At 39.9% G+C, this 27758-nt stretch overlaps 1 protein-coding gene and 1 long non-coding RNA gene across 6 annotated transcripts; one reads left to right on the top strand and one right to left on the bottom strand.

Annotated features, from left to right (window-relative positions):
• Positions 1–551: 551 nt before the first annotated feature.
• On the top strand, positions 552–19495 carry LOC123514621. 5 transcript variants are annotated; one of them, XM_045272609.1, is made up of 3 exons: positions 552–1670; positions 5996–6075; positions 18117–18912. In XM_045272609.1, the coding sequence occupies exons 1-3, from the start codon at positions 1560–1562 to the stop codon at positions 18148–18150; spliced, it is 225 nt and encodes a 74-aa protein (XP_045128544.1). In that variant the 5' UTR covers positions 552–1559; the 3' UTR covers positions 18151–18912. The 5 variants fall into 5 exon arrangements, 2 of the variants coding, with proteins under 2 accessions (XP_045128544.1, XP_045128543.1); XR_006677647.1 differs by lacking the exon at positions 18117–18912 and adding an exon at positions 19399–19495 and having other exon boundaries at positions 553–1692; XR_006677646.1 differs by having other exon boundaries at positions 566–1692.
• Positions 19431–22727, bottom strand: LOC123514627. The gene is made up of 3 exons (XR_006677655.1): positions 22449–22727; positions 20512–20708; positions 19431–19561 (listed from the first exon to the last, which is right to left on the bottom strand). It is a non-coding gene; the product is annotated as an uncharacterized LOC123514627 (long non-coding RNA).
• Between the last annotated feature and the right edge of the window lie 5031 nt (positions 22728–27758).

Consider the following 27758-nt stretch of genomic DNA (forward strand, 5'->3'; position numbering starts at 1 on the left):
ACTAGTATACATCTTCGTAGTGAAAGTTACTCAAGCAAGTGGACGCACGTCGCTTCTTTCATCGGGGCTTGTCAAATGACAAAGTGTTAAATTAGTGTCAAGCGTGAATACCTCATTTTCTTTGTTTGAATGGTAAATAGATATTGTTTCTTTATATACGTGACTGTATGAGTGTGTACTTATATGTGAATGTAGTGTGTATAATGCCTCGCATAGTGCCATAGTGCCTAAAACAGAATTTATACTGTTTTGTGAGTACCGAACGTGAAAATCTCTATACTTTCATTGTCGTCATAAAAACATTTGATGATTATACTTTCCACAAGTAGATGTTAGTGAGATATAAAATACCTTGGAAGTAGTGACTATCTGTAATACGCGTATCTACACGATATTACCAGGTATTAAATTGTATTCTCCCCTTTTTTTTCAGTTGACGCTGTGTGTGTGTGTGTGTGTGTGTGTGTGTGTGTGTGTGTGTGTGTGTGTGTGTGTGTGTGTGTGCGCGTGTGTGTGTCACCTAGGGTGCCACGGTGCCTGTCAGATAGGAAAGGGGAGTTTACATACAGTGCCAAGGATCAGAAACTTGTATATTTTCCTTTGTTTCATTGTTTTAGAGGTTTTAGTTCTTTACGTATGGAGTATGAATGTGTGTGAGTGTACATAATGCCTCACACAGCCCTTCAGTGGCGGATAGTAGAAAAGAAATTATCTGGCATCTTTTTTCGCTGTGATTGCTGTGTCATTTGGTTCAGTTTAGTCTTTGATTTTAATTGAAAAATGTGTAATGGCTTGTCCTGCCTTCCAGCCTGCTGCTTGCCATAGCGACTGTCAGATGCATTCTAGATTGCAAACGTAAGAGTCCCACCTGTCTAGCCTGATAGTTTAAAGCTAAGCTATTACCAAGATGGTCTGATATATGCCATTTCCATTTCCGTGTGCACTTCTCCGCCACCAGCGCGGTGATGATTTCCACATGTGATACAATCGGCTCATGGTTCCCTGGGACGGTTTACCTCCTCAGATACATTAATTTTGTGTGTGATACTATTATTCTTACTTTTACCTCAGTAAAAACTTCTTTTGCTCTCTAATGGACCTCAGTCAAGGGATGAATTCACCGGTAAATATCATCAATTTGACTGGTTGGTGCTGTAAATACGTATATGGTATGATCGTAGCCCTTAATAAAAATAAGAAAAGAGAAGAAAATGTTTTGTAGAAGTATTTACACTGACGAGCAAGATGGTCAACAGCAAATGTTGTTTGTATGGGAAAGAGAGGGATGAGAGGAAGCATGGGATAAGGGATTAGCGGTGAGGGGATGAACACAGTTGTTTATTAGGCTTCATTTTGCCAAGGAAAGACTATCTATAAAGTTTGTATGGTTATAAATACTTAACACATTGCAAGGGTTAATAAACTAACGATATTGGAAGAATAATAGTATTGCACACGAACACCACATATCTACGAAAATAGCCAAACTCTAACAAGAATATTCACTGTGACAGCAGAGCGTAAATGGGGCACCAAATTGTCTGGCACACTGTTCACGAATGCGCGAAACCTCGAATGAACCTTGGACAGGAGAGAGTAAGCGGGCGACGGCCGGCCTCACTCGAGCCACGGGAGTAGCGGGTGACGGATTAAGGGTGGCGTTATGCAAGGTGACTGTCTCCTGTTGTTTACGTAAGTGTTCCTGTAAGAGTTTGTGGTGAGGTTAGTGACATGAAATGCAGTGATTAATAGGGAGTAATTAAGATACGAGTGATTTATATGAGTAAGCATTAAATAAGTAATGTGAGTGATTTGGATACCAGTGAATTAGTAATAATGCTTGAAATGGTTATATGAATGCATAAATAATACAGATAAGAATTAGTATACTATTTAAGTGAATGACGTGAATGATATGAATAATAGTGAACAACGGTGATGAAGTGAAGTGATTAACAGTGTAACTATCTATGGTGTGCTTTGTGCTAGTTTAGTGTTTGTTTTCTTAGTATTTGTGTTGACAATATTGATGTGTTCAGTATTCTCTCAGGGATGTGTGGTGGTGGTGGTGGTAATGGTGATGATTATCTAGGCATGTAGTTCTATCTGACTGACATGATTTGTATATTGTATGTGTGGAATTGTTGCAGTTTTAACCAGTACACTCACGTGACTATACACATTCTCACGGTCTAGATCACACTTCTACGAGCATTTCTAACCCCATTTCACCCTATTGGAAATTAATAATAACTTCAGGACAATTTCTAAGATTTACCTCGATTTTACCTCTGGATCCTACAGCAGTCAGTCAGAGGGTATCGAGTGTGTTCGTGTTTATTGATATTGCGCAGGTGCTGTAGCAGTCTGTCAATCAGTTACATGTTATGACGTTGAGTGACCAGTGATGACGTACAATGTGGAGTTGCCTTCTGCCAATCACGGAAATTATAATTTTTTCCTGCCAATCACACATGCGCATGTACGGTTAGGTTAGGTTAGGTTATTTCCCTAGACTTTTCAAGGGCCAAATTTTGCTCGTTTTTTTTATTTCCCCACCCTAAAACCCCGCTTTTCCAGGGTCCCCAAGCTTGTAAGACATAGGGAAAAAGAAATATAAGATAGGGTGTATTGGTTGAAACTGCAAATTTACCGACGATTGCGGTGTAATTAACGTGGTTCTGCTGATAAACGCATAACAATGGTAACTTATGATGGCCGAACTAGTAATATAGATCCGTGATGGAGATGATGTGCGTGCACACACACTCTCTCTCTCTCTCTCTCTCTCTCTCTCTCTCTCGTGGCTCAGTAGTAAAGGAACCGAATCTGTTTTTGTCGCCATCACTGGCATGCGATCTATAACTCCACTACGAGCTTGCCATCTCGTGAGATTTTTCTGGCTTTCCATCTTTAGGATATTTCTGCTGACAAGCGGGTCCGTTACAATCTTCCCTAACCAAGGGATGAGGGGTGTGGTGTGCTAAGTCAGTCATACTTATTGATTGGTAATAATGATAAACTTATGAATTCACACAGAGTGAGAGGGTAACGGCTGGTGGATGCGGGTCCGTCCGTTTTCATAGACCTTGGTAAATTACAAACACAAATTAGTTTAATTTCTTATTAAACAATGGCGTGATGAGTTACGGCGTCAACTACTCTTCATCCTCCACGCCCTTTCATGTGAAGTGTTGTCAGCCTAACTTGACTTGGTAATTACTAAGGAAACAGGAAAACGAGGTGAAAAAAGCAATCAGACAGCCGTACTTGGCAAATCACGAGGTGTCTTTTTTTTTTTTTCTTTTTCAAATCCACATGCATGTGAGGGGCTTTGGAGTTGATATCCACACAAAACCAAGCACGATTATCAGTTGTCATTATGGGTTCATATTATACATCATCTGTAGTCTTTCATTTATTATTTTATCGATTATTTCAAACCTCGGAGTAGCTATCTCTTGAGTGGCTTGGCAGGGAGAAACAGTTTTTACCATGACTATTTCCCAAGGCCACAGAGATTAGCCAGGTTCTCAAGAGCATTTTATCCAGTAAATAGTATAAATATCTTGGCAGTCTGACACTAGAATACTGTAGAAGAAACACGTTTAATCCTTAAAGACCGAACAAGTTGGAACAAGTGTCTCTGCTGGACGGTAGGTAGATGTTGGGGCGGCGGGAGAGGGAGTATTAGGCTATGCCATATACGACTAATACGAGTACGTACTCCACGTCAATGCATTTTGGTGTAATGATTGGAAGAAATGAGGAAATTGAACATGTAAACATTTGTCTTCTGTACAACTTCTCTTATTTTACTGTATTACATAATTGTATATGTGTGTGTGTGTGTGTGTGTGTGTGTGTGTGTGTGTGTGTTCACCTATTCACCTAGTTCACCTAGTTGTAATTTTACAGGGCCTGGGTATCATACTCGTGTGGCCCCGTCTCCATATCTACACACATCCAACTTTCCTTTAAAACTATGCACACTCCTCGCAGACACCACCCCCTCACTCAAACTTTCTCTTCTTTGTTCCAAGGTAAGCAAATTAATTTCTTTTAATCTCTCCTCATAGGTCATTTCTGCCAATTCCGGTACCATTTTTGTTGCCATTCTCTGCAATCTCTCCAACTTCCTTATATGCTTCTTTTTATAAGGGGACCAAACCACCCCAGCATATTCCAATCTTGGTCTAATTACCGTACTAATTAATTTCTTTATCATATCTTTATCCATATAATGAAAACCTAATCCAATATTTCTAATCAAATTATATGTTTCTCCAAACATCTTGTCAATATGAGCCTCAAACTGCCCATGGTCTTGTATTATCACTCCCAAATCCTTTTCCTTTTCCACCTTTTTCAACACTACTCCTTCACCCATCTTGTATGATCCTCTTGGCCGTCTTCCACTCTTCCCCATCTCCATTACATGACTTTTGCTCACATTAAATTCCATCTCCCACCTCTTGCTCCACTCCCAAATCCTATCCAGATCTGCCTGTAAAATTTCACAATCTTCTTCACTCTTCACACACCTACACAACTTCGCATCATCCGCAAACAAATTAATATAACTGTTTACTCCTCTGGCATATCATTAATATAGACAAGGAAAAGTATTGGTGCCAGCACTGAACCTTGTGGGACTCCACTCTCCACCACCAACCAGTCCGACTTTGCATCCCTTATTACCGTTCTCATCTCCCTCCATCTCAAGTAGTTTTCCATCCACTTTAACACTTTTCCTTCAGTCCTCCATAAATCTCTAATTTCCATAGCAGTCTCATGTGAGGTACCTTGTCAAAAGCTTTTTTAAATCCAAATATACACAGTCCATCCATCCTCTCTCTTGTATTTTGTCAACCACTCTTGAATAAAAGCTCAGTAGATTTGTTACACATGACCTCCCTTTCCTAAAGCCAAATTGATGATCCGATAATAACTTATGATCCTCCAGGAACCGTATCCAATATTTCTTTATCACCCTCTCACAAATCTTACCGACCACACTTGTTAGAGACACAGGTCTATAGTTAAGAGGCTCTTCCTTACTGCCTCCCTTATAAATGGGCACCACTTCAGCTCTCTTCCACTCTACTGGTACTTCCCTGTTTCTAATGAGCACCTTATAATATCATATAATGGATCTATCAATTCTTCTCTACATTCCTTCAATAATTTTCCTGAAACTTCATCTGATCCCATCACTTTATCATCTTTAAGTTCCTCCAACATTTTATATAACTCCTTTTTAGGTATCTTAATGTCATCCAGGTGCACATTTCCTTCTACATTGTAAGGCTTTACAAACATTGTTTCTTTAGTAAATACTTGTTGAAACCTATTATTTAGCAATTCCGCAATATTCTTAGGGTCATCTACTATCCCTTGCTCTTTTTTTAATCTTTCAATAGACTCTTTTTAAGTGTGTGTGTGTGTGTTTGCCTAACTGTAGGATATAGGATTCCAGTGGGGCTCATAGTGACCTGTCTCCACATCTAACTTTATTATCATCATCTCCTCTGTGTGTATTCACTGTTTGATCTGCTGCAGTCTCTGACGAGACAGCCAGACGTTACCCTACGGAGCGAGCTCAGAGCTCATTATTTCCGACCTTTTATCTGAGACCAGGCACACACCACACACCGGGACAACAATCACAACTCTCGATTTACATCCTACCTACTCACTGCTAGGTGAACACTACATGAAAGGAGACACACCCAAATATCTCCACCAATCGAACTTTATCTGGCTTGTGAAGCCAGCGCTCTAACCACTGAGCTACCGGGCCGTGTGTGTGTGTGTGTGTTTACCTGTCTAGATGTGACATATGGGAGACCAGCTAAGGTCATACTGTCCCATCTCCGTAACTGATTTCATTCAACATTTCCTTAGAGTTGTGAATATTTCTAGCACAAACCATACAGTCCATTTCATGCATTAATGCTTTCTATTACCACTACAACAACTACCATTATTTCAGATGGTGTACCATGATTTTCCCTACCAGCCTACTGCAATTGGCTTTGACCCCATGCAGTGCATCCTTGCAATCCGAACCAGGTACTTGCAATCCGAACCAGGTAGGAGTTAATCAGAATGTATCCAGAGAGAGAGAGAGAGAGAGAGATATGATTCTCTGAGGTGTGTATTTACCTAGTTGTAGTTTTACAGGGCTTTTATGCTCATGTGGCCCCGTCTCCATATCTACACTTATCCAATTTTTCTTTAAAACTATGCACACTCGTTGCTGACACCACTTCTTCACTCAAACTGTTCCAAGTCTCAACACATCTTAGCGGGAAACTATATTTTTTAACATCTCTCAGACATCTTCCCTTCCTAAGGTTTTTACTATGCGATCTTGTGCTTCAAATGTCATATTCTTCTCTCAGGATCAGTTTCTCATTATCCACTTGATCCATTCCGTTGATCAAATTATAAACTCTCCCTTCTCCGTTCCAGGGTTGGTAGATCCATAGCCTTTAGTCTTTCGCTCATTTATCATCCCTTCAAATTCTCGAACCTTTCTTGTAATCATTTTTTGTAGTCTCTCCAACTTCCTTATGTGCTTCTTTTTATGGGGGGATCCACTCAACTCCTGCATTTTCAAATCTGGGTCTTATTATAGTACTTATCAATTCCTTCATCATTTCTTTGTCCATGTAGTGAAATGCTAATCCAATATTCCTTAGCAAATTATATGTCTCTCTGAAAATTTTATCAATATGGCTTACCGGTTGATTGTTTTCTTCCATCGTCACTCCCAAGTCCTTTTCTTTTTTTATTTTCTCCAGTTCTACTTCATCTCCCATCTTATAGATTCCCACTGGTCGTTTTTCACTCTTTCCATTTCCATGACATGGCTTTTGTCCACATTGAATTCCATCTCCCACTTTTTACTCCATTTCCAGATCTTATTTAGGTCTTCCTGCAGTATTTCACAATCCTCTTTTTGCTTTATAACTCTGCAGTTTCGCATCGTCCGCAAACAGATTTATGTAGCTGTTCTGGCATGTCATTTATATATATGAGAAAAAGTATTGGTGCCAATACTGACCCATGTGGCACTCTGCTTTCTACTGCTCTCCACTTGGACTTCATATCTTTAAGTACCATTCTTATTTCTCTCCCCCTCAGGCAATTTTCCATCCATCTCATTGTGCTTCCCTTTAAGCCACCCTTCTCCTCTAACTTCCACAGTAATCTTGCATGTGGCACTTTATCAAGCGCCTTTTTTAAATCCAAATAAATACAGTCAACCCATCCCTCTCTCTCTTGTACTCTTTCAACTATTCTAGAGTAGAAACTCAGTAAATTTGTTACACACGACCGACCTTTTCTAAAACCAAATTGGCTATTTGATAATAATTTGTTAGTCTTCAAGGAACTCGATCCATTCTTTCTTTATTACTCTTTCACACATCTTGCATATTACACTAGTTAGTGATACCGGTCTATAATTTAAAGGTTCTTCCTTCTTTCCACTCTTATATATGGGAACCACCTCAGTTCTTTTCCATTCTACTGGTACTGTTCCATTTTCTATTGAGCATTTTATGATGTTGTATATAGGACTTGCTAGTTCTTCCCTACATTCTCTCAGTATTCTGCCCGAGACTTCATCCGGTCCCATTGCCTTCTCTTCATCCAATTCCTTCATCATCTCTTTTATTTCAAGCTTGGTTACTTTAATGTCTTTCATAAAGATTGTCTCTCTATCACCCTGTGGCCTTTCAAATTTGGATTCCTTAGTAAAGACCTCCTGAAATTTACTATTTAACATTTCTGCCATACTTTTTGGGTCTTCCACCATCCCGTTCTCTCCTTTTAACCTTTCTATTGTTTCTTTTTGCCTTATTTTTCCATTTATGAATCTGTAGAAAAATTTTGGTTGCTCCTTACATTTTTCAACAATGTCTTTTTCATAGTTTCTTTCCTCTTCCTTCCTCACCTTAACATAATAATTTCTTGCTATCTTAAAGTTTTCCTTATTTCCTGGATTTCTATTTCTCCTCCACCTTTTCCATGCTCCATCTCTTTTCTCCTTTGCCCTAGCACACCTTGCATTAAACCAATCTTTCTTTCCTTCTTCTTTAGGTCTATATTTTGGGACATGTTCCCTGACTCCTGTTTTGTATATTTCCAAAAATAAGTTATATTTCTCTTGCACTCTCTCTGAATTTTCCATTTCCTCCCAGTTAATGTTTTTGAAATAGTTCTTGAGGCTCTCAATATCAGCCTTTCTGTAATTTCATCGGTCTCCTTTTTATGATTCATCTCTATCTTCCTTTCCCTCTTCTATATCCATTTCTAATATTACATGGTCACTCTTTCCCAATGGGCACTTATATCTTATATCATCATTCATCTGTGTACCCCTTGTAAAAACCAGGTCCAATCTCACCAGCTCGTCGTTTCCTCTGAATCTTGTGTTTTCCTTTACTCTTTGGTCCATCATATTATCTATCATTAAATTCAGGAATCTTTCTCCTCAGGCTTCTTCCCCCATACCACTTTCATAATTTTCCCAGTCCACCACCTTACAGTTGAAATCTCCTACTAATATCACTTTTCTCCTTTCTTTAATGACTCATCAGACTCCTTATTGTGTCATCTATCATGTCTTTATATTCTTTATTGGTCCATGAATTTGTTTTTGGTGGCACATATGCTCCAATGATTGTTAACTCTTTTTTTATTAATATTCATCTTAACATACAGTACTTCTGCTTTTCCTTCCCCAAATTCCACTTGGTTTACCACCATCTCTTTCCTCAACATTTTCATGACTCCTCCTCCTCTTTTATCCACCCTGTCTCTCCTCCATACATTATACCTATTATCTATGTCTATTTTTATTGCCTGTGTGTGTGTATTTACCTAGTTGTATTTACCTAGTTGTAGTTTTACAGGGCCTGGGCTTTATGCTCGTGTGGCCCTGTCTCCATATCTACACTTATCCAATCTTACTTTAAAAGTATGCACACTCGTTGCAGACACTACTTCTTCATTTAAACTGTTCCACATCTCAATACATCTTTGCAGGAAACTATATTTTTTAACATCTCTCGGACATCTTCCTTTTCTCAGCTTTTTACTATGCGATCTTGTGCTTCGAATGTCATATTCTTCTCTCAGATCAGTTTCTCATTATCCACTTGGTTCATTCCGTTGATCAATTTGTAAACTTGTATAAGATCCCCTCTCTCCCTTCTTTGTTCCAGGGTTGGTAGATCCATAGCCTTTAGTCTCTCTTCATATGTCATCCCTTCAAATTCTGGAACCATTCTTGTAGCCATTTTTTGTAGTCTCTCCAACTTCCAACTTCCTTATGTGTTTCTTTTTATGAGGGGTCCACACTACTCCTGCATATTCCAATCTGGGTCTTATTATAGTACTTATCAATTTCTTCATCATTTCTTTGTCTATGTAGTGAAATGCTACTCCAATATTTCTTAGCAAATTATATGTTTCTCTAAAAATTCTATCAATATGGCTTACCGGTTGATTGTTTTCTTCCATCGTCACTCCCAAGTCCTTTTCCTTTTTAACTTTCTCCAGTTCTACTCCATCTCCCATCTTATAGATTCCCATGGGTCATCTTTCACTCTTTCCTATTTCCATGACATGGCTTTTGTCCACATTGAATTCCATTTCCCACTTTTTACTCCATTCCCAGATCTTATTTAGGTCTTCTGCAGTATTTCACAATCCTCTTTTTGCTTTATAACTCTGCACAGTTTCGTACCAACTGCAAACAGATTTATGTAGCTGTTCACTCCTTCTGGCATGTCATTAATATAAATGAGGAAAAGTATTGGTGCCAATACTGATCCCTGCAGCACTCCGCTTTCTACTGCTCTCCACTTGGACTTCATAACTTTAACTACTGTCCTTATTTCTCTCCCCCTCAAATAGTTTTCTATCCATCTCAATGTGCTTCCTTTTGAGCCACCCTTCTCCTATAACTTCCATAGTAATCTTGCATGTGGCACTTTGTCAAACGCCTTTTTTTAAATCCAAATAAATACAGTGTTTCACTGTTTCACTGTGTGTGTGTGTGTGTGTGTGTGTGTGTGTGTGTGTGTGTGTGTGTGTGTGTGTGTGTGTGATCTGCTGTTTGATCTGCTGCAGTCTCTGACGAGACAGCCAGACGTTACCCTACGGAACGAGCTCAGAGCTCATTATTTCCGATCTTCGGATAGGCCTGAGACCAGGCACACACCATACACCGGGTCAACAAGGCCACAACTTCTCGATTTACATCCCGTACCTACTCACTGCTAGGTGAACAGGGGCTACACGTGAAAGGAGACACACCCAAATATCTCCACCCGGCCGGGAATCAACCCTGGTCCTCTGACTTGTGAAGCCAGCGCCTAACCACTGAGCTACCGTGTGTGTGTGTGTGTGTGTGTGTGTGTGTGTGTGTGTGTGTGTGTGTGTGTATTTACTATTTGTATTTACCTATTTGTGATTACAGGGCCCGAGCCGTAGCTCTCTATGTCCTGTCTCTTTGTCCACACTTGTCCAATTTTTCCTTCATTTGACTGACACTCCGCACACACCACATCCATGCTCAGTTTGTTCCATGCATCAATGCTCTGATACGGGAAGCTATACTTCTTGATGTCGCTCGTGCAGGAGTCCTTCAGTATTTTCTTTGGGTGTCCTCTTAGGTAATTACTGGATGCCATCGTGATCAGGTTCTCCCTATCCAATATGTCCACTCCATGTACTATTTTGAACATTGTTATCATATCCCCTCTGACTACTTTCTTCCAACATGCTTAATTCCAGCCTATTTAACCTCTCCTCATACAATACCTCCTTAAAGTCTGGTATCATTCTTGTTGCTAACCTCTGCACTCTTTCCAGTTTCTTGACAGGTTTCTTCATGTATGGTGACTTTCACTGATGCATATTCCAACTGTGGCCTAATCAGGGTGGTCAATATCTTCTTTATCATGTTCCCGTTCAGGTAATTAAATGCCCATCCTATACTTTGGAGCATGCTGTATGTATGTGTGTGTGTGTGTGTGTGTGTTTCACTATTTGATCTGCTGCAGTCTCTGATGAGACAGCCAGACGTTACCCTATGGAACGAGTTCAGAGCTCATTATTTCCGATCTTCGGATAGGCCTGAGACCAGGCACACACCACACAACGGGACAACAAGGTCACAACTCCTCGATTTACATCCCATACCTACTCACTGCTAGGTGAACAGGGGCTACACATGAAAGGAGACACACCCAAATATCTCCACCCTGCCAGGGAATCGAACCCCGGTCCTCTGGCTTGTGAAGCCAGCGCTCTAACCACTGAGCTACCAGGTGTGTGTGTGTGTGTGTGTGTGTGTGTGTGTGTGTGTGTGTGTGTATTCACCTTCACCTAGTTGTAATTTTACAGGGCCTGGGTATCATACTCGTGTGGCCCCGTCTCCATATCTACACACATCCAACTTTCCTTTAAAACTATGCACACTCCTCGCTGACACCACCTCCTCACTCAAACCATTCCACACCTCCACACATCTTTGTGGGAAACTATATTTCTTCACATCCTTCAAGCATATTCCCTTGGCTATCTTTTTACTATGTGATCTCGTAGTTCTATTTAAGTTTTCCTCTCTCAACATCATTTGCTCATTATCCACTTCATCCAGTCCATTCAACAGTTTATAAACCTGTATTAAATCTCCTCTTTCTCTTCTTTGTTCCAAGGTAAGCAAATTCATTTCTTTTAATCTCTCCTCATAGGTCATTTCTGCCAATTCTGGAACCATTTTTGTTGCCATTCTCTGCAATCTCTCCAACTTCCTTATATGCTTCTTTTTATAAGGGGACCAAACCACTCCAGCATATTCCAATCTTGGTCTAATTACCATACTAATTAATTTCTTCATCATATCTTTATCCATATAATGGAAGGCTAATCCAATATTTCAATCAAATTATACATTTCTCCAAACATCTTATCAATATGAGCCTCAAACTGCCCATGGTCTTGTATTATCACTCCCAAATCCTTTTCCTTTTCCACCTTTTTCAACATTACTTCTTCACCCATCTTATATGACCGTCTTGGCCTTCTTCCACTCTTCCCCATCTCCATCACATGACTTTTGCTCAGATTAAATTCCATTTCCCACCTCTTGCTCCACTCCCAAATCTTATCCAGATCTGCCTGTAAAATTTCACAATCTTCTTCACTCTTCACACACCTACACAACTTTGCATCATCCGCAAACAAATTAATATAACTGTTTACTCCTCTGGCATGTCATTAATATATACAAGGAAAAGTATTGGTGCCAGCACTGAGCCTTGTGGGACTCCACTCTCCACCACCAACCAGTCCGACTTTGCATCCCTTATTACCGTTCTCATCTCCTCCATCTCAAGTAGTTTTCCATCCACTTTAACACTTTTCCTTTCAGTCCTCCATAAATCTCTAATTTCCATAGCAGTCTCATGTGAGGTACCTTGTCAAAAGCTTTCTTTAAATCCAAATATACACAGTCCATCCATCCCTCTCTCTCTTGTATTTTGTCAACCACTCTTGAATAAAAGCTCAGTAGATTTGTTACACATGACCTCCCTTTCCTAAAGCCAAATTGATGATCCGATAATAACTTATGATCCTCCAGGAATCGTATCCAATATTTCTTTATCACCCTCTCACAAATCTTACCGACCACACTTGTGTGTGTGTGTGTGTGTGTGTGTGTGTGTGTGTGTGTGTGTGTGTGTGTGTGTGTGTGTGTGTATTCACCTATTCACCTAGTTGTAATTTTACAGGGCCTGGGTATCATACTCGTGTGGCCCCGTCTCCATATCTACACACATCCAACTTTCCTTTAAAACTATGCACACTCCTTGCTGACACCACCTCCTCACTCAAACCATTCCACACCTCCACACATCTTTGTGGAAACTATATTTTTCACATCCTTCAAGCATATTCCTTGGCTATCTTTTTACTATGTGATCTTGTAGTTCTACTTAAGTTTTCCTCTCTCAACATCATTTGCTCATTATCCACTTCATCCAGTCCATTCAACAGTTTATAAACCTGTATTAAATCTCCTCTTTCTCTTCTTTGTTCCAAGGTAGGCAAATTCATTTCTTTTAATCTCTCCTCATAGGTAATTTCTGCCAATTCCGGAACCATTTTTGTTGCCATTCTCTGCAATCTCTCCAACTTCCTTATATGCTTCTTTTTATAAGGGGACCAGACCACTCCAGCATATTCCAATCTTGGTCTAATTACCATACTAATTAATTTCTTCATCATATCTTTATCCATATAATGGAAGGCTAATCCAATATTTTGTGTGTGTGTGTGTGTGTGTGTGTGTGTGTGTGTGTGTGTGTGTGTGTGTGTGTGTGTGTGTGTGTGTGTGTGTGTGTGTGTGTGTGTGTGTGTGTATTTGCCTAACTGTAGGATATAGGATTCCAGTAGGGCTCATAGTGACCCGTCTCCACATCTAATTTTATTCAAATTTTCCTTAAATTTGTGCAAACTTTCGCCTGGTACAATCTCTTCATTCAAACTGTTCCACGTCTACCATCCTATCAGGAAAACTAAACTTTTTGATGTTCCTCAAACATTGACTTTTCCTGATCTTCTTAGAATGTCCTCTTGTCTGTCTATCTCCATATTCATTCAGTGATATCAGGTCTTGTCTATCTATCTTTACTATACTGCTCACTATCTTGTACATCATTATTAGAGCTCCTCTCCCCTGTCTATCCTTCAAAGTTGGTAGCTTCATTTCCTTTAATCTGTCTTCATAGGGAAGGTCCTTTATTTCTGGTACTATCTTTGTGACTATCCTTTGGATTCTTTCTAGTTTCCTAATGTTCTTTATATATTGGTGCTATACAGTATTTGTTCTTTTCTATTCCCTTGGTCTCTTACATTAAAACTGATCTAAAGCTTTCATTCATCAGTTCACTCATTCCTTCCGTTGTTTCATATAACTCTGTTTCCCTTAGTTAACTTGGTAATGGTGTCTTAGTTCATCACTTTTCCATTTATATACTTGTAGAATAGCTTGGGCTGCTCCCCACATCTTTTTACATCTTTCACTTTCTCTCTTCCTCCTTCCATATTCTAATATATTTGCTTCGTGCCTAATTACCTTACTTCCTATTTTCTTCATTTCTCTGCTACCTCAATTTTTTCCAAGCAGCATCCTTTCTCTTCTTAGGTTTCACACATGTAGCATTATACCATATGCTTTTGCTCTCTCTCACTGTGTATACCAGAACAAACCTCCTTACCCTCTCATTGTACTCGTCTAAGATTTCATACTTCTCTTGAACTGACTTGCCTTGCATGGTTTCTTTCCCATCTCAAAATTTGCTGATCCTCCAATTTAACTTCTTGGACTACATAATCACTTCTTCCCATTGGGCTATGTTGTTTGAAAGTTTGTTTACAGTTTAGATCCTCCACAAGTAGTAATTTTCTGTTGGTTCTGAACTTATTGTCCAAGCACTTAAACACCATTTTGCATTTCCTTTTGTACCTCAAGTTTCCATGAATTTGTCTTTGGTGGTACATGTGTAACAATGATTTTCCTCCTTTTCCTCCCACTGCTCCTAATTGTTTTATTTAAAACTTCACCCAGTCCATCTCTGTACTGTACTTCTTCCACGTATGTATCCTCTCAAACCATAATTATCAATACTACTCCTCTTGCTTTTCCTCTTCTGTCTCTCCTCCAAACATTATATCCCTGTTCTTTAAAATTTACTTGAATGTCTTCATTTAACTTTATCTCTGTTGATACATGCCATGTTAGGTCCTTTTCCCAGTATATAGTCTCTCACTTCCAACTTTACTAATATAAATTCATCTATGTTTGTATACATAACTCTTAATGTTTTTCTTCCCCCTTCTCTGACATACCATTTCCTCAGCTTCATGTCTACTATTCTCCAGTAAAATTTCTCTCATTCTCTGTCCTTCCCTCATTTATTTTTTTCGTTTGCTTCATTTCTCAGTTCTCTTTTTCTTTTTCTTCCTGCATGCTTCATATCCTCTTTTATCCAGATATTGTTGTATTCTGTATCTGCAGCTAGTCTTTCTGTCATCAGTATTTCTTCAACCCCTACTTGGGACCTCTGTTTAACTTTTAATAGCCATATGGATCCTTCACTGTATTTCTCAAGTCTATATATTTCTTCAGTTTCTTTCTCTAGGCCCTGTTCTCCATCCAGAACCCTTGAAATAATCTTCTTTTCTCTCACAAATTTCACTGGGTTTTTCTTCTTCTTTTGTAGTTCATATATAAGCATACATTTCTTTTTATCTACTGTCTCTAACTAGTTCTTCCTTTTCCTTAATCACATGTATCACTATGTCCTTTGTTTTTTCTCATAATTGTTGTTTAACAACCACTTCTGCAAAGTTTACTTTTTCATCTTCTCGATCTTTTTTCCATGCTTTTTCCCATTCATCTAATTTTTCTTCATTCATTGCTCCCTCTCCTGTCTCAACCTTTTCCCTGAACCCTCCCAATGCTGCATCTCCTTTAGGGCTTTGTTCTTTTTTCTTATTCGTTCTAGTGTAGGTCTCATTTCATTGTTGACCTTCACCGTTTCTTCTAATTCACTACATATTGCTTTCAGTTCCATATTTTCCTTAAACTGTTGGTTATGCTTTTCAAGTATCCACCAATAACTTCCCTCGTACACCTAATCTTCTCCACCAATATTATTTTTCTCATGTTGGTTCTTTCATCCTTGAAGCCTGAGAAATCTTTCATGGAACTCCATTCACTTAAATGCCTTAGTCCCAGTGGTGTTTCTATTGGGTTCAAAGTTTGAGACGGCGCACTGATGTTTATTTGGCCAACAGCACCACCTGGACTCCACATTGACTCTTATTCTCTGCCATGTTTTTTTTGGACACAAAATGCTTTTATACTAGTGAAGACAGTGAACACTACTCTAGCTTTCTCTCCCCCTGTATATACATCATCAGATCTCTTGGTTTGGAGGCATCAGTGGTATCCAGCAATGGAAGCACTTTGTTTGTGAGTCTTTCTCTGCAATGTCAGCAAGGTGTATTTACCTAGCAGGGCTCATAGTGTCATGTCTCCCTACAATGTCAGCAAGGTGTATTTACCTAGCAGGGTTCATAGTGTCCTGTCTCCATGCCTCCATTTATCCAATTTTTCTTTAGAGTTATGCACATTATGTGCTGTAACAACTTGTCACTCAATGCATTCCACTTTTCCACTGTTCTATGTGGAAAATTGTATTTTTCAATATCTTTCGCTCACTGCCTCATCCTAATCTTCTTTACATGTCCTTTGTGCTTCTAGCTACTTCTGTTACCAGCACCAGGTCTTCCTTGTCTATTTTTTCAATGCCATTTACTATTTTATACATTGTTATTAGGTCTCCTCGTTCCCTTCAATCCTGTAAGGTTGGCAGTCCCATTTCCTTCAGCCTTTCTTCACATGTTAGGTCCTTTAGTTCCGGCACCATCTTTGTAACTATCATCTGAATCCATTCAAATCTTTTTTTTCTTTTATCTTTTTAGAGCTCGGTGACCACCCACTGCTGCATATTTCAGCTTAGGATGTATCAAGCTCATGGTCATTTTTTTCATCATATCTTTGCCCATGAATTGAAATGCCACTCTAATATTAGTCAACATTTTATATGCTAATCCAAATCCCTTACTTGTGTGTTTTTAAGGGTTCAGATTTTCTTGTATAATTACTCCCAGATCTTTTCCTCTTTAGTCTTCATTACTTATTCCTCTCCCATCAGATAGTTCCATACCAGTCTTCTCTTACTTTTTTGAAGTTCCACTGTGTGGCATTTTTTTGCGTGTGCATGTGTGTGTGCGTGCGTGTATGTATGTGTTTTTACCTAGTTGTATTGTACAGGAGGGGTGTTATGCTTGTGCTGTCCTGTCTTTGTATCTTTTAGTGTCTTAAAATCTTGTATAATTTTTGCACACACTACCACTTCATCCAGTTCATTCCATGTGTCCACTACCCTGTGGGGAGAAGCTGCTGTTCTTGAAATTCCTTTTGTAGTTATCTTTTTTTGAGTCCCTTTCCATGTCTTCTAGTGTCCCTTGTATCCCATTTTAGTAAATCTTCCATATCAGTAACGTCATAACCTCATTGTTCCTCAAATCATCCTTGAGTCTGTATATGGCTATCAAATCATCCCTTTCTTTTCTTTGCTCCAACATGGGCAGGTCTAATCATGCCAGTCTCTTCATGTTAAAATAAGCAAAGGTTTGGGCCAACTTTGTTATTGTCCTTTTATCCTCTCAAACTTTTTGATGTACTTTTTTTGTACTGGATTATCACAGTACTGCTGCATACTCTGGTCTTGGTCTTATTAGTGACAAATATTTTCTTTACCATTTCTTCATTTATATAAGTGAATGCCACTCTAATGTTTCTCATGAAGTTGTAGGTTTCTCTGACAACTTTACTAATTTGCTTACCTGATGACATGTCATCTGTAATACAACCATTACATTTTTAACTTCTGTTTCTTTGAGTTTATAGAATAGTGATATCCTGTTTCTGTTCCTTCCAAATTCCATTATGCTTCACTTCTTGATGTCAAAATTAATTTTCTCATTTTTTGGCTCTATTCCTAGTTTATCAAGATCATGTTGTAATATTCTGTAGTCATTTTCCACACTCATTTTTCATAATAGTTTTACATCATCAGCAAAGAAACTCGTGTAGCTGTCTGTACCCTCATCCATATGGTTCATATGTATGGCAAACATTATTGGTGCCAATATAGAATCCTGTGAGACTCCACTTCTAAGTGGAACTCTTCTCTGATTGTTAGCCTCATTTTTCTGTTGTTTAGAAAGTCTTTCATCCAGTCTAATATATGATCACTTTTTTCCTATGGGATGTTTATATTTGATTTCATCCACAATCTCTGGTTCCTTTGTAAATATTAGGTCAACTTTAGAAGGTTTATCATCATTCCTAAACCTAGTGTTTTCTTAAACCCAGTGTCATAGCATGTTCCATAATCATGTCTAATAATGTAATATTCCTAAAGCCCCATCCACACTAGAGACTGCTTCCACAGGGAGTCATCGTATGACGAGAGAAATGAGGAATGAGCTTCCAAACTGCAAGCAATTTCCCAAGCTTCTCAGTCATCTATTGACACCCAGAGGGGGAGCATGTACTAAGCACTCATGGGTGCAACCACTGCCAACATAGCTCAAGAAGCCCTCTTATGGACCACTGAGGCATCTAGTTCCACAAAATTGAAGAAAAAAAAAGTAGAGGTCATTGCTGCAAAGAATGGCTTATTGGTGGAGTGAAAGGGAAGTAACGTAGGTGATGTATAATCCCCTCTGCTGTGGATATAAGAATGGGTGAGCAGCCTGGTGGTCACCACCAAAATGCCTCCAGTCCAAAGTGTACTGCCCATCCTGAAGCTCTGCCCACTTTAACCATATATGGAAGTTCTGGGGAACTAGTCAAGTTCTTCCCAGGCTAAAAAAGAATTTTTACCCCATTCTGGTCATTTCCTTCCAACATATATGTCTTTGCAGTTCAAAAATTCCCCATAATTATTATTATATTATCCTTCTTTAAATGCATTGCTTATTGAGAGTTTTGTTATTTAGCATCTTGCTCCATGATATAATTTTTGAGGGTACATAACACACATCAAATTCTCTTTTTCCATATTTTTGGCTTCTAATTTTAGTGTACTCCACTCCATGCCTTCTCCTCCAATGCCAACTTTGGTCACTCAAATTTTCTCAGTCAATATCATGACACCCCAACACAGTTTACCTTTTCTGTTTTTTATGCAAATATTATACTGTCCTGTAATATAGTTCATGAATTAACTCGGTTAAGTTTCTGAAATCCCCTGAAATCCCCATTATATCAGGTTTTGATTCCTCTAAATAACCATAAGTTCAATTATCCCTGAAATAAATCTGTTTAAATTAGTATATGCCACTTTGTTTCCTGCTTTCACTACTTTTCTTCTTCTAATTCTTTCTCTTCCTGCTTTCACTACTTTTCTTCTTCTAATTCTTTCTCTTCTCCTTGATGTATCATTTCCTCAGCTTCAAGTCCAGTACTCTCCAGTAAAAGATCTGTCACTGTCCTTTCCTCATGTTTTTTCCTTAGCTTCATTTCTTAATCTCTTTTTGCTTTCGCTTTCATCTAAATTCACATCTTTTTACCTGTAGTATTCACTTTAGCCAGGATGCAGATGGATAAGTAAACCAGGCTGTCATAGTCTGCTGTTTATTAGAGTGCATGTTGATAGCGGTGACGAGACAAGCTGACGAGGTGGTGAGTTGTGGCGAGCTAGGTACTGACTGACTCCATGCGGTCCCCAGGTCCAGGCAGTGACCTCAGCCCAGTAAGGCTGGCATCAAGTCAAGCTGTGCACCTAGCTGGGATGGACTACCAGAGTGACTGTGCTAAGCTCGCCCAGGCAGGTCACTTAGTGCATGTGGTGGTGATGGTGGTAGTAGTAGTTGGCTACAGTACCCCTTTCCCCTGCAGAAAAGAGGACCCAGGCTAGAATAAAAAATTAAATAGGAGGAAAAGACCAGTCATAAGGGTAGAAAAAAAAAAAAGGTGACAGGCAAGGAGGGGCACATAAGAGGTCTGAAAAAATTGAGGGCGTTGGCTTAACCTGCCAAAGTGAGTGACGACGCTTGGAGGCGTAACAGTGGGTGAAGGTGAGTGGGAAGGAGGTTGTATAGCAGGAGAGAGAGAGAGGTGATGCAGCAGGAGGAGATAGGGGACTGTGGGACAGGTGGGGCGAGCTGTGGTGATGGTGGGGCCTGCAGGCGACAAGCTGGGTGGGGGGGAAGGCACTGCTGGGATCATGGTCTGCCAGGTGACAAAGTAAGGGTGGCACTGCCCCCAAAGCAACCAGATTCTCAGTGGTGGCAAACCAGGATGGCTTTGAGAGTAGTGCCACCTCTGTTGGGTGGGGGAGGGCACAAAAACTCAGCCACTGGCAGAAGGTGCAGCTGTAGGGCCAAGGGCAGTGCCACAGGAGGTGGGTGGGGTTGGTGGGGCTGGCCTTGGGGTGCAGGCTGGGCAGGTGGCAAGTGAGCCGCCATCACTCTCCCACGAAGCGACATATGGGTGGCCTTTTATTTCAAGGGTGACATACTTCTCGCTCCAGAGCATCACACAAAAAGGCCTGTGTAAGGTCTACGAGGACGGTGTGGAAGTGTTCCGTGGATGTGGGAATGGTCTGCAGCAGAGTGTGGGTATGGTGGTGAATCTTGGCGGCCTGGCAAGGAAGGCAGGTGCAGACCCACTCTTTAATCTCCTTTCTCATCCCTAGCCACACTGCTCGCCTTCTTGTGATGAGGTGTGTGCCCAAGATGCCAGGATGGTTGAGAGTGTGGTAGTGGTGGAAGACCTGCTGATGGAATGGCCATTGCACATATCAGTGTGCCTGCTCGCACGACACATCACACCACACTAACCTTGAAGAGTCAGGGAGCTGCTACTGGACGAGCTGCAGTGACGTGGGGCCCTCTAGCAGTGCCTGCAGTTCTGGGTCATTCTCCTGCGCTGCCACTACCTCTGCATAGTCCAATGGTGGGGGACAAGACCATGCAGGCCGGAGCATCACCATGGGAGAGAGCATCAGCCAGTGTTTTCTTCCCCCCCCCCAGTGTGCCTGAGGTGCATGGTGAACACTTGAGATGAAGGCAAGCTGCCTATACACTTGGGGAGTGAAGTTGTTGCCTGTTTGTGCCATGGTGTGTGTCAGCCAATTGTGGTCAGTAAGCATGTGAAAATCACAGCCCTCCAGGAAGTGGCAGAAATTATGCAGTCTCATACACTTTTTTTTTTTTTTTTTTTTTACATAGGGAAGAGCCAAAGGCAAAAAAAAAAAAAAAAAAGATTAAAAAAAGGCCCACTTGAGTGCTAGCTCTCTAAAAAGTATAAAAAGTGCAAAAACTGTCTGGCTAGCCAAAGTAGGGGAGCAAATGCCTCAATACCTCCCTCTTAAAAGAAGACAAGTCGTAGGAATTCGGAAATACAGATGCAGGGAGGGAGTTCCAGAGTTTACCAGTGAAAGGGATGAATGATTGAGAGTACTGGTTAACTCTTGCATTAGAGAGTTGGACAGAATAGGAATGAGAGGAAGAAGAAAGCCTTGTGCAGCGAGGCCACAGAAGAAGGGGAGGCATGCAGTTAGCAAGATCAGTAGAACAGTTAGCATGAAAATAGCGATAAAAGATAGAAAGGGATGCAACATTCCGGCGATGAGAAAGAGGCTGAAGACAGTTAGTCAGAGGAGGGGAGTTGATGAGATGAAGAGCTTTCGATTCCACCCTATCAAGCAAAGCTGTGTGACCGGAACCCCCCCAAACATGCGAAGAGTACTCCATACAGGGACGGATAAGGCCGTTATACAGAATAAGCACTTGGATGGGCGAGAAAAACTGGCGGAGACACCTCAGAACACCTAACTTCATAAAAGCTGTTTTAGCAAGAGAGGAGATGTGAAGTTTCCAGTTAAGATTATGAGCAAAGGACAGACAGCTGAGTGTCATTGAAAAAGAGATGATAGTTGTCTAGAAGGTTGTGTCGAGTTGATACATGGAGGAATTGAGTTTTTGAGGCATTGAAAACTACTAGATTTTCCCCAATCGGAAATCTTCGAAAGATTGTAAGTTAGGCGTTCTGTGGCGTCCCTGCATGATCTGTTGATTTCCTGAAGGGTTGGTTGTCTCTGAAATAACATGGAAAGATGTAGGGTGGTATCATCAGCGTAGGAGTGGATAGGGCAAGAAGTTTGGTTAAGAAGGTCAATAATGAATAATAGAAAGAGTGGGTGACAGGACAGAACCCTGAGGAACACCACTATTAATAGATTTAGGAGAAGAACAGTGGCCGTCTACCACAGCTGCAATAGAGCGGTCGGAAAGGAAACGTGAGATAAAGTTGCAGAGAGAAGGATAGAAGCTGTAAGAGGGCAGTTTTGAAATCAAAGCTTTATGCCAGACTCTGTCAAAAGCTTTTGATATGTCTAATGCTACAGCAAAAGTTTCACCAAAATCTCTAAAAGAGGATGACCAAGACTCAGTAAGGAAACCCAGATCACCAGTAGAGCGACCTTGATGGAAGCCATAATGGCGATCAGATACAAGATTGTGAAGTGATAGATGTTTGAGAATCTTCCTATTCAGGATAGATTCAAAAATTTTAGACAAGGAAGAGATTAAAGCTATAGGACGGTAATTTGAGAGGTTAGAATGGTCACCCTTTTTAGGAACAGGCTGAATGTAAGCAAATTTCCAGCTTAACTTAATTTGTTCCAAATGGCTGTTCAAGTATTAAAAGTGACTATTGATACCTATAAATCAGGTAATTCATTTTCATTCTAGCAAAACTTCAAGTTTGTACATACCATAAATGAAGGCTGGAGATGGATAACATAAAAAAGGAGGGGAAAAGGGTGGGGAGGAGGAGGTCGTCGGAGGACGAGTCACCATCCATAAAAACGTCTTTTGTAACTTTTCTCTTGGTGTTCCTGTGAACCCACTAGTGCAAGGATGTGTGGCTCACTAACACTTGCACTCTCACCAGGGCCCGTATTTATAACTTTTGTTAGTGAGACATAAGTCATGACATAAGCGATCGTAGCTATGATGCGACATAGGTGGCAAAGTTATGGCTTGGTAACCCCTCATCATTAGCTCGACTTAGCGCAGGGATGCCAACCGCAACGTAGTGGTGAAATTTATGGACTTAAACTAATCCAGTTACGATGATTTGAACAAATGAACATGCCTGAGGTATTTTTGTATTAATAAGATTAACAATACATGAAATTTAGGTATATTTGAAGGCGAACATAATTAATAATAGTGTCTCTGTCCACTGACTCCACTTCACCCGATGTAAACAAACAGCATATGACCCACGCATGTGGAGTCACAAATACTGCTACTTCGTTTTGTTGTTGGTTGTTACTGACATGATGGATGTACCACACCCACCACAGATGAGGAAACAAAGCAGTGACTGTAGTGTCAGCAAGCAATTTGCATTGTTAACTTCAACCTAGCAACCTTAAGTGACCCAACTAATCCTAAATTAACAATATCACTTAAGATACATTGATTTGAAGAATAATTTCCAATGACCTAACTTATCCTAAACTAACAATGTCACTTAAGATACACTGATTTGAAGAATAATTTCCAGTGTTGATATTCAAGTATGGAAGGTGTGTGTCTAGGGATAGAAATATTCATAAGGTAAGGTGTAACAATCTGTAACGGCATTTTTAATGTGCACTTGTAAAACTGGCTTTTCTTGCACAAACCTATTTTAGGTACTTAAGAGATATATTTAGGCAAGCACAATAAGGCAGCAGTGTTAATTAATAAACTAAGTCTGCAAGGCATTATTCCCCCCCCCCTATTTTTGGATAGGAAAGCCTACAATGCTATACTTTATGAGAGCTTGTAGTGAAGCATTGAATATTAGTGGCCACTTTAATAATGGGTCTATTTGATGTAGGTGGTGGTACACCTCCCAAGCCCCTTGATGACATAGACAAGAATTTGAGTGAGTAAATCATTCCATACACATATGGATCATCTTGGTTTTGAAAAGTATTAACCATTCCACCCTTGTATATATCTATATCCTCCCACATCCTAGGTGACATTAACCTGTAATAAGTCAACCACGTACATGTGGAGTCTTTGCTTACTATCTGTGGTCAATCACGTACAAATACATTCGCCCCTTTCTCGGTTTCCATGCGTTTGAAATTCCCTCCAGCTTCAATATTTATGTTCTTTGAAGTGTCTAGCATATATTAGCACAGTTTTCTGCCATTCTGACATGGGGTTAGTCATCCCCCTCCCCCACCCCCACCCCTCCCTGCCGCCTTGCCTTGGCGTGACCAAAAAAAAAAATGGAGCAACATTTGGTGTTACTGTCATGAATGTGATGTAGCTCTGTATTTTTGAAGAATATCACAATTATATTTACAGTATTTACAAATTTTTTTTGTATTTTTCATTTTATATAATATAACATGGGTTAATTTATTAATATGTAACCATTATACACACATTGACACACACTCCGCGCTCCATGGAGAGCGGACGTGCCTCCTGCTCAGAGCGGCATCTAACTAACACTCCACACGCTAAGCAATGTGCTTGAGTGAGAATAGTTATTGCTATTGAGGGGCGACCAGAGCGAGTGAACAAGTGTACAGAGTGAACGTAGCCTGGTGGCGTGTACATGGGAGTGATCGGAGGTGTGAGAACCTCCACACTCCAAACGACAGAGCGGGAACCACACAAAGGCCAGCCATAGCAGCCGCCACCGCATCCAACCACACACGTAGCTACCAGGCCTGGCCCCCAGTGACCACACACCCACATGCTCCCAGGAAGAGTAAAAAAAATGGATAGACCGGTAAGAAATAAATTACCAAATTCAAAATATGTTGATGAGGCCCAGGGAGCAAAACCGAAAGTGGCCAGTCAAAGCATGAGTCCATCTTCAACAGGGGCAACATTGCAAGGTAGATTGGTGATGTTGGAGAAGAGATTTGAGGAGTTGGTGAAGGAATTAAAAGTTCAGAGGAGTGAGGAGGAGCAGGATAGAGAATTTCGCAAGGCTTTGAAGGAGAGTTAAGAGACTGGAGGAAAATGAAAAACGATTGGTGGATGAGAATGCACACTTGAGAGTGGAGGTTGAAAAATACAAGAGACGGTTGGAGGAGAAATTGGAGTAGTAAAGGAGAAAGATGACTTTAAGGAAATGATTAGTGAGCAGAATGAAAGGTTTGAAAGGGAATGGGAACTGAAGAAAACACAATGGACTGAGTCGAGGGAAGCAGAGATGGTTGGATTACAAGAAATAATTAAAGATCAGTTGAAGGAAGACAAAAAAGAAAGGTCCAAGGAACTGGTTAATGTAATGAAGAATAAGGAAACATTGATAAGGGAAATAGCAGAAAAAAAGAAGAGGGTGTTAATATTTGGGATGAAAGAACAAAATATAACATATAAGCCTAAGAGAATTAAGGAAGAATTAAAAACGGTAAGAGATCTGTTCAAAAATCTAAATGATGATGAAAAAAAAGACCTACAAGAAGAAGTGGAAGAGATCCATAGACTGGGTCCGTATAAGGAGGGAGTGAGCAGACCGATTAAAGTAGTACTGAAGTCACAACAATCTGCGGAGGGTATCCTATATAGAACATCAAAGTTGAGAGAGAGAGAAGGTTGTAAAGAGGTGTTTGTGAGAAAGAATAGAAATGAGGAAGAGAGGAGAAGATATAAGGAATTGGTGGAAGAGGTGAGAAGGAAAAATGATGAGCGGTCTGAGGAGGAAAGAGAAAAGTTTTTTTGGAGAGTTATAGGAGAGTGTCAGAAAGTGGTATGTGGAAAGAAGGAATACGGAGGAATCCCTGGAGGGAGCAGTGGGTGGACCGTAATGTATACTAATATAGATGGGATACTGTCAAGCAGATTGGAATTGCAAGACTATATATGATAGTGGAGAAGCCTGATATAATGTGTTTGACTGAGACAAAATTGCATGAAAAAACAAAGATAAATTTGGTTAATAAATATAATATATGGAGAAAGGATAAAGAGAGTAAAGGTGGAAGGGGAGTTATGATTATGACGAAGAAAGAAATAAATGTGGATAAGGTTTGGTATGGGAAGAACAACGCAGAAGTGATAAGCATAAGGATAAAAAGTGATGGAAAAGAATTGATAATCATGGTGACCTATGTACCTCCTAAAACAAATTCTTGGACATTAAGGGAATACGACAATATGATCAAGGATACTTTACAGAGTTTGGAAAGTGTATTATCTGGAAAAAGAAAGGTGATACTAGTAGGAGATTTTAATTGTAAGGAGGTGGATTGGGAAAATCTAGTAAGTGGTGTTGGAGAGGAAGCATGGGGAGAGATTTCTTAATCTAATGATGGAAAATATGATGGAACAGAGGATGAAGGAAAATACTAGATATAGAGGAGATGATGAACCGGCTAGACTGGATTTGGTGTTAACAAGAGAAGTGTACCTATGTGAAGATATACAATACAAATGTCCTTTGGGAAAGAGTGATCATGTGGTTATAGAAATGCAGATAGCAACAACACAGCGAAGGAAAGACGAGACATACAGGAGTGGTAGATTGAATTATAGAAAGATGGACACAAAGTTTGAAAAATTATTTCAGAAAATTAGATTGGGAGGAGATGTTACAAATCAGAGAAGTGCAAAAGAAATATGAGATTTTTATGAAATATTATAAAGAAGGAGTTATGAAATTTGTACCAAAGTATAAACCGAGAGAGAAAGGAAGAAAGGATTGGTTTAATGCAACTTGTGTTAAGGCTAAGGAAAAGAGAGATGTGGCTTGGAAAAGATGGAAAAAGAGCAGGAATATACTAAATAAGGAGAATTATAGAGTGGCGAGAAATGAGTTAGTATGTGAGGGTAAGGAGGGAGGAAGAAAGAAATTTTGAAAAAGATATTGTAGACAAGAGTAAGGAACATCCAAAATTGTTTTACAGGTTCATAAATGGTAAACTTAAAAAGAAAGAGTCCATTGAAAGATTAAAAGGAGAGCAAGGGATAGTAGATGACCCTAAGAATATAGCGGAATTGCTAAATAATAGGTTTCAGCAAGTATTTACTGAAGAAACAATGTTTGTAAAGCCTCAGAATGTACAAGGAAATGTGCACATGGATGACATTAAGTTACCTAAAAAGGAGTTATATAAAATGTTGGAGGAACTTAAAGATGATAAAGCGATGGGACCAGATGAAGTTTCAGGAAAATTATTGAAGGAGTGTAGAGAAGAATTGATTGATCCATTATATGATATTATAAGGTGTTCATTAGAAACAGGGGAAGTACCAGTAGAGTGGAAGAGAGCGGAAGTGGTGCCCATTTATAAGGGAGGCAGTAAGGAAGAGCCTCGTATAAATCAGCCATGAAATCATACGTTATAATGTAACCTATTAATCAGAACTGGACGCTTGGGCTGTGATGAAAATAATGCTGGAAAGCGGGCGGTTGGGGGGGGAGAGAAAAAAAAAGTATTAACTATAGACCTGTGTCTCTAACAAGTGTAGTCGGTAAGATTTGTGAGAGGGTGATAAAGAAATATTGGATACGGTTCCTGGAGGATCATAAGTTATTATCGGATCATCAATTTGGCTTCAGGAAAGGGAGGTCATGTGTAACAAATCTACTGAGCTTTTACTCAAGAGTGGTTGACAAAATACAAGAGAGAGAGGGATGGATGGACTGTGTATATTTGGATTTAAAGAAAGCTTTTGACAAGGTACCTCACATGAGACTGTTATGGAAATTAGAGATTTATGGAGGACTGAAAGGAAAAGTGTTAAAGTGGATGGAAAACTACTTGAGATGGAGGGAGATGAGAACGGTAATAAGGGATGCAAAGTCGGACTGGTTGGTGGTGGAGAGTGGAGTCCCACAAGGCTCAGTGCTGGCACCAATACTTTTCCTTGTATATATTAATGACATGCCAGAGGGAGTAAACAGTTATATTAATTTGTTTATGGATGATGCGAAGTTGTGTAGGTGTGTGAAGAGTGAAGAAGATTGTGAAATTTTACAGGCAGACCTGGATAAGATTTGGGAGTGGAGCAAGAGGTGGCAAATGGAATTTAATCTGAGCAAAAGTCATGTGATG

This window comes from Portunus trituberculatus, chromosome 38, assembly GCF_017591435.1.
Source record: "Portunus trituberculatus isolate SZX2019 chromosome 38, ASM1759143v1, whole genome shotgun sequence".
NCBI lineage: Eukaryota > Metazoa > Arthropoda > Malacostraca > Decapoda > Portunidae > Portunus > Portunus trituberculatus.

Coding starts and splice junctions, on each gene's coding strand:
- LOC123514621 (XM_045272608.1), top strand. CDS start 1,560: ATGCGCGAAACCTCGAATGAACCTTGGACAGGAGAGAGTAAGCGGGCG. Junction 1,671..5,995: donor TAAGGGTGGCGTTATGCAAG/GTGACTGTCTCC, acceptor CCATTATTTCAG/ATGGTGTACCATGATTTTCC. Junction 6,096..18,116: donor GTACTTGCAATCCGAACCAG/GTAGGAGTTAAT, acceptor CTGCTTCCACAG/GGAGTCATCGTATGACGAGA.